Genomic DNA, 18,585 nt, shown 5'->3' with positions numbered 1-18,585 from the left:
TATGTACTCCTTTTATGAAGTCAGCCAAACAACTTGTAGACATCCTTACCAAAGGAGTTGGGATTAAACCATTACATGACATTCTAGGCAAGCTGCGCATGCGAGATATCTTCGCACCCTCTATTATCAGAATCTTATGATTTGCGATTCGATTCACGATTCGATTTATAATTTTTGCAAAATCGATACGAATCTATGGATGAATCTATTTTGGAAGTGAATCTCTAGTGACTCGCACGATTCACAATCGATTCACGATTCGATTCAATTTTTATAATTCATGAAATTTTTAAAATTATTGTGTCTGACATATTTTTGACTATTTTTTTCTCTATCTTTTTAGTGAAAATGACATAATCCAACTTCTAATAGCGTTTAATACCAAAATAACCAACATATATACATGATTTGTTGTTAATTTAGTGATCATGGAGTTTTTAATAAGATCCAACCAAATTCAATCAGACCCAACATATTTTTAACCTTTCTTCTCATTTTTTTTCCATTTAAAAAATCATGATATATCTTCTAAAGATATTTAAGATTAAAGTTACACTATGAATTATCTATTGCTATTTTATTAAATTGAATATTACACGTGTGAGGTCAGTTATACCTTTTAAAATATTTTAGGTTTTAAAATAAACTATTCGAAATAATTCTTTCTTTTTATTTGCTCACTGTTACTTAAAAAAGTAGATATGCTTATTGTCCAAATATCAATATAGTTGTTAATTATTATTACTTTAAAAATTGATAGTTTGTCTATTTGGTTATTATTTTTATTAAGAATGGTTAATAAGAAATATCTATTAAAAAAAAAAAAAAAAAAAAAAAAAAGATAAGATGGTGACTTTACATATGAACCTTTGTTAACTTCTTACCTATTAAACTACGAGATTATCATTCAAAATAACATTTTCATTAATTTAAGTCTAAATATTTCATATTCATAAGATATATTTAACATCTAAACGTATAGATATATGTTTTTAAGTAATTTAGAAAAAGTGACCAAATCTTTACAATGAACGATTCAATTCGATTCACGATTCGATATGAGACCATTTCGATTCACGATACAAATCCCGATTTGACAACTATGTGCGCACAAGCTTGAGAGAGTGTTAGAATATTTCCTTATTTCCTTATTTAGATTAGATTGTGATTGATTGATTGATTAATTGTGATTCCTTAGTCAGTCAGTCAGTCAATCAATCAATCAATCAATCAATCAATATAACAGGTGATTCCTTAATCAGTACCTTAGGACTTCCTTTTGTAACAATTGATTGATTAATATAAAAGGTGATGATATCATAATCATCACCTAAGCTTTGTAATATCTTAAATTACATAAACATGGGGACATAAGATATGGACATGAACATGGTATAAGAAAAAGTAAAGTTCAGGAACAAAGCACTATGTGGACCTAAGTATTGCATTGCACCAAGGGCATAGCTTGAGTCATCTCTAGAATTTGAGTGTTGCCTCTTGATTCCTGTAAGTACTAGAAAAGTGGGAGCAAACTGCTAAGCCCCCTCGTGTCCCACTAGTATTATATTGTAAATGTGAGCCACCTCTTCAATCCCAGGACTATAAAAATTGAAAGTGGAGGAAAGTCCATGGGTAATGAAATGGAAAGTAATAATAAGTGATCAATGCAGAAGCTAGCACAGCCAATCAAATGTTTACAACTAGAAACCAGAGACATAGGGCTATTTTGGGAAGTGGGTTAAAAGCCACTTCCCAGCTTTTAACCCACTTCCCTCTCTCACAAAAAAGTTAAAAAAAGTCAAAAAGCAACTTTCAACCATTTTCCCAAACCACCCCATAGGTTTGAGATGTCTCTTCAAGCATTACTATATTTGCCACAAAATTCATTGAGCATGTTGAAGCGTAATTTTCCGTGGTGTAATGTACAAAAACTTCAATAGAACAAGAAGATGACAACAAAAATTCAATTGGCAATGAGATCAAATTGCTCAGTCAACATAATATTAGTCTACATTTTAAAATGGTACCAAACTACTTCCTTGGCAAGGTTCCACACCCTTGACAAAAAAGGATACAAGGCAAGGCCACATGGTATTGGCCATTCTATAGAAAGTTCAACCATGGAAGATAATGTGCTGACCAAACGTGTACTGAAGAATCTTTTGCAAACATGGGATGGCAACTACTAAACCTTAAGGCCAATTCACCACTCATTTCTAACTAGAGCATACACTACAGATTTATAAATAAAAACAAGTGTGATTAGTAATGTTAGATTTGCTCAAACATAACCAATTAACTTTGAATTAGCAAGAAATATCAAACATCGATGGTAACAAAGAATAAACTTATATACTCTTTCATGAAAAGAATGACAAGAGCATTTTATCAATGAAGTTAAGGGTTACCTGTAAATCTGCATAGGAGAAGTTTGGATCTAAGTATGATCTAAAGAAGTAATCCACAATGAATATCTGCAAACAAAACAGTGTGTCCATGTATTCTTATACAATCCTCATATAGGTTGGCACTTAGTCAGCTCAGACAGACAAATATATGTATATATGGAAAATCTATCAGGTCAACGAAACAGATAATATTTACTCGCTAAGTGCATAAAGTAATAATCATCATTATAAGAGTAAATTGTTCGTTTAATGGATCTCACAGTTCATTCAAAAGCAAATAGAACAGGCAGAAGTGTAATTATATTTTAAGTTATGCTCATATAGTTAGAAATCCTTTATTTAAAGTCTCATCTAGGTAGGAATCGTAATCTTAGAAATTCACGTATTGCTACCACTAGGGTTAGCCTAGTGGCCAGAGCCCATGTACCTCAGTATGAGGTCACTACGCTTCCAATGTATCGAAAAAAAAAATAATAAACAAATAAATTCTTGGATTTTCCAAATAATAGTTGCTTGCTTAGAGCACAATGCAATTATTATTGCCATACAAAATAACTAGGTTAGTCAATGGATCTGATGGTTTATTCAGAAACACAGTAACCAATTACAAGTGTAATCACAACTTAGAAAATATGAGGAAGAAGAACTCCGAAAATATGAGGAAGAAGGAATATATTTCTGTTATATTCAAAACTTCTTATCTTACAAGACCAAATGACACTCCTTATATAGGAGATATTACAAACATCATTATAACCCATTATATGCCACTTACCTATTATATATTACCACTATCTACCACTATCATATTATATACATGCCACTATCTTCCACCAACACCACTATCATATTATATACATGCCACTATATGCCACCAACACCACTATCATATTATATACATGCCACTATCTTCCACCAACACCACTATCATATTCTATACATGCCACTATATGCCACCAACACCACTATCATATGCCACTATCTTATTAACACAAATTTCCAGCACTCCCCCTCAAGCTGGTTTGAAGATATCTTCCATAGCCAGCTTGCTAGTCAGCTTATCAAATTGCTTCTTGTGTAGTCCCTTCGTTAGCACATCAGCTAATTGTTCACCTGTTGGAAGGTAGGTCATACAGATTATGCCAGCATTGATTTTCTCCTTGATGAAATATTTATCCACTTCTATATGTTTTGTGCGATCATGTAGAACTGGATTATGAGCTATAGATATAGCTGCATTGTTGTCACAATAGACCTTCATAGGTGTCGGGTGAGAAAGCTTTAATTCTTCAAGAATTCTTTTAATCCACATTACTTCACAGATTCCATGGGCAACAGCTCTGAACTCTGCTTCTGCACTACTTCTAGCTACCACATTCTGTTTTTTACTCCGCCATGTAACTAGGTTCCCACCTACAAAGGAGCAGTATCCGGATGTTGATCTCCTGTCTGTAACACTTCCTGCCCAGTCTGCATCTGTGTATACTTCAACTTGAAGATGTCCATGTTTCTTGAACAGTAAGCATCTCCCTGGAGTTCCTTTCAAATATCTTAAGATGTTATAAACGGCCTCAAAGTGCTCTGCCCCTGGTGAGCGCATGAACTGACTTACCATGCTGACTGCAAAGGCAATATCAGGCCGCGTATGAGACAAGTAAATCAATTTCCCTACAAGTCGCTGATATTGTTCCCTCTCTTTGACTTCTTCAGCCTTAGCAGCTTGTAACTTCAAGTTAGGCTCGATCGGAGTCTCCACCATCTTACAACCAAGCATACCTGTTTCTCCAAGGAGATCAAGAACATATTTTCTCTGATTAACGAATATACCTTCCTTGGATCTTGCAAATTCCATTCCGAGGAAATACTTGAGGGCTCCCAGATCCTTAATGTGAAATTCTTTTGCGAGTTTCTTTTTGAGGCCTGCTAACTCTGCTTCATCATTACCAGTTAAAATGATGTCATCAACATAAACAATCAAAATTGCAATTTTACTGTTTTTTGAATGTTTATAAAATATTGTGTGATCTGCTTGACTCTGCGAGAAGCCACAACTGATAACTGCCTTCCCAAAGCGTTCAAACCACGCTCTTGGTGATTGTTTGAGTCCGTATAATGACTTGTTCAATCTGCATACTTTGTCGCTTCCAAGTCTCTGCTCAAATCCCGGTGGTAGGCTCATGAACACCTCCTCTTCAAGATCACCATTGAGAAATGCATTTTTAATGTCAAGTTGATGTAGAGGCCAATCTGAATTTACTGTAAGAGATAACAGTACTCTGATGGAATTTATTTTAGCAACAGGAGCAAACGTCTCCTGATAGTCGATCCCATAAGTTTGAGTGAAGCCTTTAGCCACCAGTCTCGCCTTGTATCTCTCAACGCTTCCATCTGCGTTACATTTTATCGTAAACACCCATTTACACCCAACTGTTTTCTTGTCTTTGGGTAGATCAACTATCTCCCAAGTACCACTTCTCCTTAAAGCATTCATCTCCTCCATGACTGCTAATTTCCAATTCGGATCATCCAATGCTTCCTGTATATTCCTTGGAACAAACAAGTGTGAAATCCTAGATGTGAAAGCTCTATGGTTTTTAGACAGTCTTTGATAGGAAAGGCAATTTGCAATAGGATGTTTAATGCAATTTCGGACACCTTTCCTAATTGCTATAGGAACATCAAGGTCGGAAATAGAAGGAATAGGATTACCTAAAATTTCGATGCCAGAACTCGGGTGGACATTCGGGTCATTAGGATGAACATTCGGGTCATTATTCCTCAGATGAAATCGCTTCCTAGTATAAACCTGAAGCTCAGTATTTAGATCATGTTGTAGTACTTCTCCCCCTAAACAAGAATCTTCTTGACTAGGCACCATAGAACTTGGTTCTCCTAAGTGATCATTATCAGACAGATGTGGTTTTTGTGTAGGATAAATGACATTGGGGAGCGGGATAGAAATATCCCAAAAACGGTCTTCTACTCCACTTGTCTCCCCCTGAAGAGAAGTGTTGGGGAAATAGGATTTTGTTTCCACAAATGACACATCCATACTCACATGAAATTTCTTGGTTTGAGGATCGAAACACTTATACCCCTTTTTGTTTGAGGAATAACCCAAAAAAACACATTTTATAGCACGGGGGTCAAGTTTTGAACGAAATTGACTGGGAACATGAACATAGGCAATACATCCAAAAACTTTGGCAGGTAAATCAGAAAACAACCTCGTGTCAGGAAAAAAAGTTTTGAGACAATCAAAAGGTGTTTTGTATGTTAACACCTTTGTAGGCATCCTGTTTATCAAATAAGAGGCTGTTAAAATTGCTTCACCCCATAAATATTTAGGAACATGCATGTAAAACATTATAGCACGTGCTACTTCAAGTAGATGTTTATTTTTTCGTTCTGCAATGCCATTTTGTTGAGGGGTATCCCGACATGTAGATTGATGAAAAATCCCCTTTTTTTTAAAAAACTCACCCAACTGCTCATTGAAATATTCTGTTCCATTATCAGAATGTAAAATACCAATTTTGGTTTGAAATTGGTTTTCAATCATATTCTAAAAATTTGTGAATAAATTTTTCACGTCAGATTTTTTATTCATCAAATAAATCCAACATAAGCGGCTATGGTCATCAATAAATGTAACAAACCATTTTTTACCAGAAAGAGTAGTGATTTTAGAAGGGCCCCAAACATCACTATGAATCAAATAAAAAGGTTTGGAAGCCTGGTAAGGTTTTGGCAAATAAGTAGAGCGATGAAATTTTGCAAAAATGCAACTTTCACAATGAAAAGAAGAACAATCAATCCCTTTAAATAATGCTGGAAATAAATGTTTCAGATAAAGAAAACTAGGATGCCCTAGCCTATAGTGCCATAGCATTATTTTTTCTCGAACAGAGATTGAACTAGTACTATTAAAGCTCTGAGCTTTTTTATTACTAACAGGTACTTCATCAAAGTAGTAAAGACCTTCAAGCATCCTAGCACGCCCAATCATCATCCCCGAGTTCTGGTCCTGAAATTCACAATGGGATTCAAAAAATGTAACACGACAATTAGAATCCTTAGATAGTTTACTGACAGACAAAAGGTTACAGGCTAAGTTGGGGACGTGAAGAACAGCATTGAGATTAATTTTCTCAGTTAGTTTAATAAATCATTTTCCTGCAATAGGTGAAAAACTACCATCGGCTATTCTGATTTTGTCATGACCAGAACAAGGGAAATAGGTACTAAATAAATGGGAAAAACTAGTCATGTGATCGGAGGCACCGGAATCTATGATCCACGGAGAGAAGTTTAGGCAAGAGAAGGCTTTAGGATTTCTACCTGTTTGTGCCAACAAAACACTAGGAGTACCGGATGAGGAGTTGGATTTTATCAGCTTTAAGAGTTGATCAATCTGCTCTTTGTTGAAGGGACCTGAATCGGCTTCATTAGCGGTAGGAAAGCCACGATTCTTCTCTCCTTGTTTGCTGCTTTTCCAGTTGACAGGTTTGCCATGGATCTTCCAACACGTTTCGCGTGTATGGCGAGGCTTGTTGCAAAAATCACACCAGACCCGTGGCTTATCATCAAACCTGCGCTGGTAATTTGCAGCCTTGTTGGCCGCAGCATCGCTAATTAAAGCAGAAATTTCAATTGATTCACCAGTACCTTTTTTCTTAAGCATGACGCTCCTTCGGCTCTCTTCCCTTCTGACTTCGGCAAATACTTCGCCAATGGATGGGAGAGGAGGTCTGCCAATAATTCTTCCTCGCACTTCATCGAACTCAATGTTGAGGCCGGCAAGAAACTTGTAAATACGGCTGTCTTCCACAGTTTTCTTGTGGTGGTTGCAGTCGTCAACCGATTTCCATTCGTATGTGTTGAAGATGTCAAGATCCTGCCACAACCTTTTCAACGAATTGAAATATTTGGTGACGGAATCATCTTCTTGACGAATCTCTCCCAACTTCAAAGTTAATTCGAAAACTTGAGATTGATTTCCTAGGTCAGAATACATCTGACTAACATTATCCCACAATTCTTGTGCAGTAGTATAGCACATGTAATTAGAGCTTATATCCTCCTCCATGGAATTGACCAACCATGTCATAACCATGGAGTTTTCAGCGTCCCAACTGTCGAACAGCGGATCACTAACAGCAGGAGCCTTCTTGTCACCAGTGATGTAACCGATCTTTCCTTGCCCACGGATATACATCCGGACAGATTGTGACCAGCGGAGAAAATTATCACCATTTAGGCGGATGGTGGTGATTTGGACAGAGTGAGAGTTGGACGTTTTCACCGGAATGACTTCCAACATGGCTATGACGGTTTTAGGGCTGCTGTGTTTTTTGTTGCTCTGATACCAACTTAGAAAATATGAGGAAGAAGAACTCCGAAAATATGAGGAAGAAGGAATATATTTCTGTTATATTCAAAACTTCTTATCTTACAAGACCAAATGACACTCCTTATATAGGAGATATTACAAACATCATTATAACCCATTATATGCCACTTACCTATTATATATTACCACTATCTACCACTATCATATTATATACATGCCACTATCTTCCACCAACACCACTATCATATTCTATACATGCCACTATATGCCACCAACACCACTATCATATTATATACATGCCACTATCTTCCACCAACACCACTATCATATTCTATACATGCCACTATATGCCACCAACACCACTATCATATGCCACTATCTTATTAACACAAATTTCCAGCATCACATTTTAATAATGAAAATGTAGTTACCAACTCTATTCTTTGAAATTCATCCATTGTAGAGAATACACATTCCATGTCAGAAGTTGCCGACTTCTACTTTGAAAGTTTGACTGGTCATTACCTCAAACTAAATATATGAAACAATTATCTTTAGCAAGTGTTGGCGCTTCACTCGTTTCCCATCTTGGCTAGACAATGCCTCACCCCTTTCCAATATGCATTCCTTTATTTAGTTGTTTTTTTTTTTTTTTTTGTGAAGAATAAGAAGAAGAAAGAAAAGAAGACTCCTATTTATTTAAAAACATTCCTACAGTTCGAATTCAAGTTTTGAGATATATAACATCTGCATAATGTGTTTGGTTGAGGATAAATGTTTGGTTAAGAAAAACACAAAATAATTCATGTGAAACTAATATTGATAATTGTTGGATCTGCTTCAATTTTGCACATTTTTTTCTTCCTTGTTTCTTCAGTGAGCAACTCTTTTTTCACTTTGTTACACATTGACTGTGTAAGTTCCTTTGAATTGCTTTTCCTTGTTTAATGAAAAGTAAAACAATTACAAATGAAGCACCAGAGGGTGCCGCTAGTATTAATAGAGATAAAGAAAAAAGAAAGTTAAGTCAAAAGTCACTACAAAGTCTAAAATTTGGTCTAAGCGAGGATCCACACTACCCGAGAACCAACTATTCCAAAAGGATAACAATCCACTTTTTTACTTTAAAATATGTTCTTTGATCCTGTCAAAAGTCCTACTGCATTGATTCTAAAAAAGCCACATCAAAGCCTAAGCACCAAACTTCAATCCTTGCTCCTCCTCTTCCCAACTCTAGCTCACTCTCCATGCATGAAGAAGATCTTTCCCCTTCCCAAGGAATAACCACACTTGGCCAAACATAAACAGATAGAAGGACCATAAGTCTCCACTCTCACATAGAACTCCAATTCACATGAATTTGCTTCCTCTTATTAAAGTTAACAATAGTACGTATACGCTTTTCTCCACACCAAAAAATGTGACCTTGGAAGGAGCCTTAAATCTCCACCCCTCTCACCAAGGAAGGCCAACCCTCTCTAGCCCACCAAAGAATCGTAAAAGACTTTACCTCAAATCTACTAGATTTCGATCCTGTCCACCTCAATGCATTGTTCCCTTCCGCAATGTCAGAGATGACAAGAAGATGCCCAAGGAGATCCATCAATTCCTCCACCTCCCAATCATTCAACTCTCTACGTAGAGTAATATCCCACAAAATTTGGGTACCATCTTCCTTAAGGTAATCACAAATAGCCACTTTCTTCTTGACCACAATGTTAGCTAGGATAAAAGTGATGCATGGTATAAGAAGTTCAAGGAATGCTAAATTCAAAGAAGCAAATAATATTTGGACATTGACATGATTTCAATAATATTTGGACATTGTCTTGTGGGTCAAGTTTTTGAATTGGTTTTATTTATGTTTTTTATTTGGTCTTAAATTGGTTTTGAAAGTCAAACTAGTTTTAATAGTTTCCTTTTTTGGGTTCTAGTTAATTTAAGAAGTCTCCTAGTTCTATATAAAATCATGTAATACTTCTTATTTAAGGGGGTTGATATTTTATAAAATTTCTAGAGTTTTGAAGCTTTCTTATGGATTGTGTGATGCAATCAAATTCTAGGAGTAATTCCTAGAACTATCTTATACCCTAATTACTATTCTTGGGTTACTATTCACAGCCCTTTGAAAGTGCACTTTTCAACATCAAAACTCTATCCAATACTTAGAAAATATGAAGAAGAAGAAGAAGAACTCCGAAAATATGAGGAAGAAGGAATATATTTCTGTTATATTCAAAACTTCTTATCTTACAAGACCAAATGACACTCCTTATATAGGAGATATTACAAACATCATCATAACCCATTATATGCCACTTACATATTATATATTACCACTATCTACCACTATCATATTATATACATGCCACTATCTACCACCAACACCACTATCATATTCTATACATGCCACTATCTACAACCAACACCACTATCATATTCTATACATACCACTATCTACCACCAACACCACTATCATATTCTATACATACCACTATCTACCACCAACACCACTATCATATTATATGCATGAACACAATTTCCAGCACTCCCCCTCAAGCTGGTTTGAAGATATCTTCCATAGCCAGCTTGCTAGTCAGCTTATCAAATTGCTTCTTGTGTAGTCCCTTCGTTAGCACATCAGCTAATTGTTCACCTGTTGGAAGGTAGGTCATACAGATTATGCCAGCATTGATTTTCTCCTTGATGAAATATTTATCCACTTCTATATGTTTTGTGCGATCATGTAGAACTGGATTATGAGCTATAGATATAGCTGCTTTGTTGTCACAATAGACCTTCATAGGTGTCGGGTGAGAAAGCTTTAATTCTTCAAGAATTCTTTTAATCCACATTACTTCACAGATTCCATGGGCAACAGCTCTGAACTCTGCTTCTGCACTACTTCTAGCTACCACATTCTGTTTTTTACTCCGCCATGTAACTAGGTTCCCACCTACAAAGGAGCAGTATCCGGATGTTGATCTCCTGTCTGTAACACTTCCTGCCCAGTCTGCATCTGTGTATACTTCAACTTGAAGATGTCCATGTTTCTTGAATAGTAAGCCTCTCCCTGGAGTTCCTTTCAAATATTTTAAGATCTTATAAACGGCCTCAAAGTGCTCTGCCCCTGGTGAGTGCATGAACTGACTTACCATGCTGACTGCAAAGGCAATATCAGGCCGCGTATGAGACAAGTAAATCAATTTCCCTACAAGTCGTTGATATTGTTCTCTCTCTTTGACTTCTTCAGCCTTAGCAGCTTGTAACTTCAAGTTAGGCTCGATCGGAGTCTCCGCCATCTTACAACCAAGCATACCTGTTTCTCCAAGGAGATCAAGAACATATTTTCTCTGATTAACGAATATACCTTTCTTGGATCTTGCAAATTCCATTCCGAGGAAATACTTGAGGGCTCCCAGATCCTTAATGTGAAATTCTTTTGCGAGTTTCTCTTTGAGGGCTGCTAACTCTGCTTCATCATTACCAGTTAAAATGATGTCATCAACATAAACAATCAAAATTGCAATTTTACTGTTTTTTGAATGTTTATAAAATATTGTGTGATCTGCTTGACTCTGCGAGAAGCCACAACTGATAACTGCCTTCCCAAAGCGTTCAAACCACGCTCTTGGTGATTGTTTGAGTCCGTATAATGACTTGTTCAATCTGCATACTCTGTCACTTCCAAGTCTCTGCTCAAATCCCGGCGGTAGGCTCATGAACACCTCCTCTTCAAGATCACCATTGAGAAATGCATTTTTAATGTCAAGTTGATGTAGAGGCCAATCTGAATTTACTGCAAGAGATAACAGTACTCTGATGGAATTTATTTTAGCAACAGGAGCAAACGTCTCCTGATAGTCGATCCCATAAGTTTGAGTGAAGCCTTTAGCTACCAGTCTCGCCTTGTATCTCTCAACGCTTCCATCTGCGTTACATTTTATCGTAAACACCCATTTACACCCAACTGTTTTCTTGTCTTTGGGTAGATCAACTATCTCCCAAGTACCACTTCTCCTTAAAGCATTCATCTCCTCCATGACTGCTAATTTCCAATTCGGATCATCCAATGCTTCCTGTATATTCCTTGGAACAAACAAGTGTGAAATCCTAGATGTGAAAGCTCTATGGTTTTTAGACAGTCTTTGATAGGAGAGGTAATTTGCAATAGGATGTTTAATGCAATTTCGGACACCTTTCCTAATTGCTATAGGTACATCAAGGTCGGAAATAGAAGGAATAGGATTACCTAAAATTTCGATGCCAGAACTCGGGTGGACATTCGGGTCATTAGGATGAACATTCGGGTCATTATTCCTCAGATGAAATCGCTTCCTAGTATAAACCTGAAGCTCAGGATTTAGATCATTTTGTAGTACTTCTCCCCCTAAACAAGAATCTTCTTGACTAGGCACCATAAAACTTGGTTCTCCTAAGTGATCATTATCAGACAGATGTGGTTTTTGTGTAGGATAAATGACATTGGGGAGCGGGATAGAAGTATCCCAAAAACGGTCTTCTACTCCACTTGTCTCCCCCTGAAGAGAAGTGTTGGGGAAATAGGATTTTGTTTCCACAAATGACACATCCATACTCACATGAAATTTCTTGTTTTGAGGATCGAAGCACTTATACCCCTTTTTGTTTGAGGAATAACCCAAAAAAACACATTTTATAGCACGGGGGTCAAGTTTTGAACGAAATTGACTGGGAACATGAACATAGGCAGTACATCCAAAAACTTTGGTGGGTAAATCAGAAAACAACCTCGTGTCAGGAAAAAAAGTTTTGAGACAATCAAAAGGTGTTTTGTATGTTAACACCTTTGTAGGCATCCTGTTTATCAAATAAGAGGCTGTTAAAATTGCTTCACCCCATAAATATTTAGGAACATGCATGTAAAACATTATAGCACGTGCTACTTCAAGTAGATGTTTATTTTTTCGTTCTGCAATGCCATTTTGTTGAGTGGTATCCCGACATGTAGATTGATGAAAAATCCCATTTTTTTCCAAAAACTCACCCAACTGCTCATTGAAATATTCTGTTCCATTATCAGAATGTAAAATACCAATTTTGGTTTGAAATTAGTTTTCAATCATATTGTAAAAATTTGTGAATAAATTTTTCACGTCAGATTTTTTATTCATCAAATAAATCCAACATAAGCGGGTATGGTCATCAATAAATGTAACAAACCATCTTTTACCAGAAAGAGTAGTGATTTTAGAAGGGCCCCAAACATCACTATGAATCAAATAAAAAGGTTTTGAAGCCTGGTAAGGTTTTGGCAAATAAGTAGAGCGATGAAATTTTGCAAAAATGCAACTTTCACAATGAAAAGAAGAACAATCAATCCCTTTAAATAATTCTGGAAATAAATGTTTCAGATAAAGAAAACTAGGATGTCCTAGCCTATAGTGCCATAGCATTATTTTTTCTCGAACAGAGATTGAACTGGTACTATTAAAGCTCTGAGCTTTTTTATTACTAACAGGTACTTCATCAAAGTAGTAAAGACCTTCAAGCATCCTAGCACGCCCAATCATCATCCCCGAGTTCTGGTCCTGAAATTCACAATGAGATTCAAAAAATGTAACACGACAATTAGAATCCTTAGATAGTTTACTGACAAACAAAAGGTTACAGGCTACGTTGGGGACGTGAAGAACAGCATTGAGATTAATTTTCTCAGTTAGTTTAATAAATCTTTTTCCTGCAATAGGTGAAAAACTACCATCGGCTATTCTGATTTTGTCATGACCAGAACAAGGGAAATAGGTACTAAATAAATGGGAAAAACTAGTCATGTGATCGGAGGCACCGGAATCTATGATCCACGGAGAGAAGTTTAGGCAAGAGAAGGCTTTAGGATTTCTACCTGTTTGTGCCAACAAAACACTAGGAGTACCGGTTGAGGAGTTGGATTTTATCAGCTTTAAGAGTTGAACAATCTGCTCTTTGTTAAAGGGACCTGAATCGGCTTCATTAGCGGTAGGAAAGCCACGATTCTTCTCTCCTTGTTTGCTGCTTTTCCAGTTGGCAGGTTTGCCATGAATCTTCCAACACGTTTCGCGTGTATGGCGAGGCTTGTTGCAAAAATCACACCAGACCCGTGGCTTATCATCAAACCTGCGCTGGTAACTTGCAGCCTTGTTGGCCGCAGCATCGCTAATTAAAGCAGAAATTTCAATTGATTCACCATTACCTTTTTTCTTAAGCATGACGCTCCTTCGGCTCTCTTCCCTTCTGACTTCGGCAAATACTTCGCCAATGGATGGGAGAGGAGGTCTGCCAATAATTCTTCCTCGCACTTCATCGAACTCAATGTTGAGGCCGGCAAGAAACTTGTAAATACGGCTGTCTTCCACAGTTTTCTTGTGGTGGTTGCAGTCGTCAACCGATTTCCATTCGTATGTGTTGAAAATGTCAAGATCCTGCCACAACCTTTTCAACGAATTGAAATATTTGGTGACGGAATCATCTCCTTGACGAATCTCTCCCAACTTCAAAGTTAATTCGAAAACTTGAGATTGATTTCCTAGGTCAGAATACATCTGACTAACATTATCCCACAATTCTTGTGCAGTAGTATAGCACATGTAATTAGAGCTTATATCCTCCTCCATGGAATTGACCAACCATGTCATAACCATGGAGTTTTCAGCGTCCCAACTGTCGAACAGCGGATCATTAACAGCAGGAGCCTTCTTGTCACCAGTGATGTAACCGATCTTTCCTTGCCCACGGATATACATCCGGACAGATTGTGACCAGCGGAGAAAATTATCACCATTTAGGCGGATGGTGGTGATTTGGACAGAGTGAGAGTTGGACGTTTTCACCGGAATGGCAGCGGCAGGGGTTGAAGTGGTTCCGGACGTGACTTCCGACATGGCTATGACGGTTTTAGGGCTGCTGTGTTTTTTGTTGCTCTGATACCAACTTAGAAAATATGAAGAAGAAGAAGAACTCCGAAAATATGAGGAAGAAGGAATATATTTCTGTTATATTCAAAACTTCTTATCTTACAAGACCAAATGACACTCCTTATATAGGAGATATTACAAACATCATCATAACCCATTATATGCCACTTACATATTATATATTACCACTATCTACCACTATCATATTATATACATGCCACTATCTACCACCAACACCACTATCATATTCTATACATGCCACTATCTACAACCAACACCACTATCATATTCTATACATACCACTATCTACCACCAACACCACTATCATATTCTATACATACCACTATCTACCACCAACACCACTATCATATTATATGCATGAACACAATTTCCAGCACCAATCATCCCCAAATTAACCTTAATCCCTTCCCCTACCTATTAGCTTTCAATTTAACCATTAAAATCCTAAATTACTCCTTGTTTAGGCTGTAAAATAACCTCTATTTTGAAAATCCAGCAAGCTGTCTCTATTTGTCCTACATTAGTTTGGAATCAAAGCTCAAGGTTCACCTTGATGTTTTCACATTGTGGAAGATCCTACACAAAGCAGATTGACTTCGGAAGAAGGTAAAGCGCTTCTAAGAGAAGAAATTTATCTAAGAAATTGAGGTTGCTCGTTCCTCTCAAGGTCTTTTCCTTTCTCAACAAAAGTATTTGCTTGATCTTCTCTCTGATACTAGTCCCTTAGGTGCCAGACCCATTGATGCGCCTATGGACTTGTCTGTCAAACTTGATGGTGAGCATGGCAAGTTATTTTCCGATGTTGGTTGATATCGTTGCTTGGTTGGAAATTGATTTATCTTACTATTACACGTCCGGATATTACATATATTGTAAGTATGGTCAATCAATTTATACATGCTCCTCGCTATGCCCACTTTGATGCAATGTGTTGTATTTTGTGCTACCTGAAGAGTGCCCCTCGCCACGGTCTACTGTATCGTCCTTCCACTTTTTTGTTTGATATTGTCTTCAGTAATGCTGATTAGACTGGTAGTCGTACTGATCATCGTTCCACTTCTGGCTATTGCACCTTTGTTGGTGATAACTTGGTTACTTGGCGTAGTAAGAAGCAGACTGTTGTTGCTCGATCTAGTGCCAAAACTGCGTGCCGTGCTATGGCTCATACTTCATCTAAGATGCTCTGGGTTCACTCACTTTTGCAGGATTTTGGCCTTGTTATTCCCACTTCTATGCACATGTGATGTGGCAACCAAGCAGCTATCTTCATTACTAATAATCCACACCAAGTATATTGAGGTTGACTGTCACTTTATTCGGGATTTGTTATTACTGAAGCAACTTGTGACTCCTTATCTTTGGTTTGATGATCAACTAGGTGATATTCTTACTAAACGGTTACCTCACTCTTCCTTCCAGCGCCTGTCTACCAGGTTGGACATGTTCAATCTCTATGCTCTCGCTTGAGGAGGAGTGTTAGAATATGTTTTTTAATTTTATAATGACGGGTACTATTGTCCTACTGTAACTCTTGAGTTTAATATAAATAGTGTTGAGGTGAAGGGTTTAGTTAACAACCCAAAAACCTAATTATATCATATTCTCTCTTTTTCTCTCTCTCTTCTTCTTCTCTACTTATTCTTAGCCCTAATTTCTACAAGCTTTACACTTACAACTATATTTATGTTTCTTATTTAAGAGAGTTGATATTTTAGAGAATTTCAAGAGATTTGAAGCTTTCATATAGATTTTGTGATGCAATCAAACCCTAGGTGTAATGCCCAAGGAATTCTAGGAGTGATTTCTAGAACTATCATCTTCTCTTTTTTCTTCTTTGCACACATACCCTAGTTACTATTCTTAGTTCACAACCCTCTAAAAGTGCACTTTTCAACCGCAAAACCCTATCCAATCAGCCCCACCTACCTATTGGCCTTCAATAACCATTAAAACCCTAAACTACTGTTTAGGCCGTTAAATAACCTTTATATTGAAAATCCAGCAAGCTCTCTCTATTCATCCTACATCAACATGCCTCCCGACTTACCCTCCCTCCACTAAGATGACATCAAAATTGCATCTTTCCACCATTCCCGCAACAAACCGAGTATGTCTTAAGAACTCATTATATACATTTTGGATACCATTCCAAAGCCATTGTCATGAGACAAGGCAACCTCCATGGATGACCATTTGCCCCACACATCTATTGTTAGATCACGACCACTCTCCAATACCTTTCCCTCTCACAAGAAAACCTCATTAGTCATTGCCCTAACAGAGCTTGATTGAACATGCCACTCCCCTAATTCCCAACCTGCCCTCTCTCAAAGGCATACAAATTGTGTCACAATCCACAGATGATATTTAAATTAATCTCCTATCCCACCACAAAGGAAATCACATTGCAATTTCTTCATCCTCTTCAGCATTGTACTAGTTTGTAACTTGCAGTGCTTATTGGCTTGGGCAAGAGCAACGACTTGGACAATACTACGGAACCTATGCATGAGATTTGGTAAACACCACATGCGTACACACACGACTGATCTTGGTTGGGTTAGGCATGTGCGCATGTGAAGGGGCATACTGCAGAGTGGTGTGGTGTGATGAGGTGTGTGCGCATGTGAGTTCTAGCGCATACCAAAGTTTTACACACATATTTTGTAACTATTTTGCAACAACATCAAGTTGTCTAGCATATCTTTGATTGATTAATTGAAGGATTAATTACTTCTTGTTACCCTATATGTCAACATATCTGCATATAAACAAAAAACCATAGAGACAAAATAATACCAAAAAAGATATATATCTTCTCCTATTTGTTGTTTTCTGCAACTCTATCTAAATTCTTTTGAGATACTAAACAAATCCAATGTGAGTCTAAAGTTCTGCTCATATGTCCACATAATATAGGCTATAGCTATTGTTGTATCCAATCACCAACCATCTGCACCAAGGTTCTACCAGTTGGCCAAAATCACTTTTAAGAATGACAGATTTAGTTTTGCACCTCAGCATTTTTGTTTTCGGCTAAGTTCTTTCTGATTACTGTTCCACAATTATCCATTGTTGTTATTCTAATTTAACAGAGCAATTTTCTTATAAATTTAAAAAATATTAGGCCAAACAAGTACATTATCCAAAGAACTCACTAGCAAAACCACATTAAATCTGGTTTTTTCTTTTGTTTTGGAAAAGTTACATTACTTCTGTTATTGCAGCCATTTGATTGATATTTGTTATAAGGTGGCCTACTGAGATATATAGACAAGACTCCTATTAGAATCAATTTCTAGAATTTGTCCATGATTCAGAGATTGTCTCTAGAAAACTCCAACTCTCGCCCCATTCTAATAGCAATTGTTCATTAATCAAAATCCTCCAAGCCAGATTATATATATATATATATATATTATGTATATCAACCCATTCAATGTAAGTTGATATATGTTGCTTTATGTAGAAACCAAAAGACAAGATTTCAGAAATAAGTTGCTGTTGGTGAAGACAAAACTGAAGAGAATACAAACCTTTGGCTTGGTTAGAAGGAGTACATCACGATGAATGCCAGATAACCACCAATGGTCTTGATCTTCAAGGTAAGAACCATCACTCCATCTAAATACTTGAACGGCTAAAACATTTTTCTTGTCACATCCACATGGATGACAGAAATCAGTGATTTCAAACTCAGCAGGTAGTCTACTATCCTGACTGACCTAGCACAATACAGGATTGTTTGTTAATGGACACATTGGAGCATTGGTATAGAATATAGATGTATTCAGCTTCAAGCCTAATAAGGTTAAAAGCAATAAGATTTCACATAAATAAGACATGAAATTATTTTATTAAAAATTGTAGT

At 36.9% G+C, this 18,585-nt stretch overlaps 1 protein-coding gene across 4 annotated transcripts in view; it reads right to left on the bottom strand.

Annotated features, from left to right (window-relative positions):
* The window catches only part of LOC114271052 (glycoside hydrolase family 2 protein), a 99,286-nt gene that overhangs the window by 51,427 nt on the left and 29,274 nt on the right, over positions 1-18,585 (bottom strand). For all 4 annotated transcript variants that reach the window (XM_082915538.1, XM_082915536.1, XM_082915539.1 and 1 more), the window contains 2 exons: positions 18,251-18,434; positions 2,409-2,474 (listed from right to left, as the gene is read on the bottom strand). In XM_082915538.1, coding sequence (XP_082771664.1) covers positions 2,409-2,474; positions 18,251-18,434 — 250 coding nt within the window. The remainder of the gene's footprint in view (positions 1-2,408; positions 2,475-18,250; positions 18,435-18,585) is intronic.

This window comes from Camellia sinensis, chromosome 2 (assembly GCF_055761805.1).
Source record: "Camellia sinensis isolate YWXY chromosome 2, ASM5576180v1, whole genome shotgun sequence".
Lineage (NCBI taxonomy): Eukaryota > Viridiplantae > Streptophyta > Magnoliopsida > Ericales > Theaceae > Camellia > Camellia sinensis.
The sequence above is the reverse complement of the archived record's forward strand: the minus strand, read 5'-3'. Positions and strand labels throughout refer to the sequence as shown.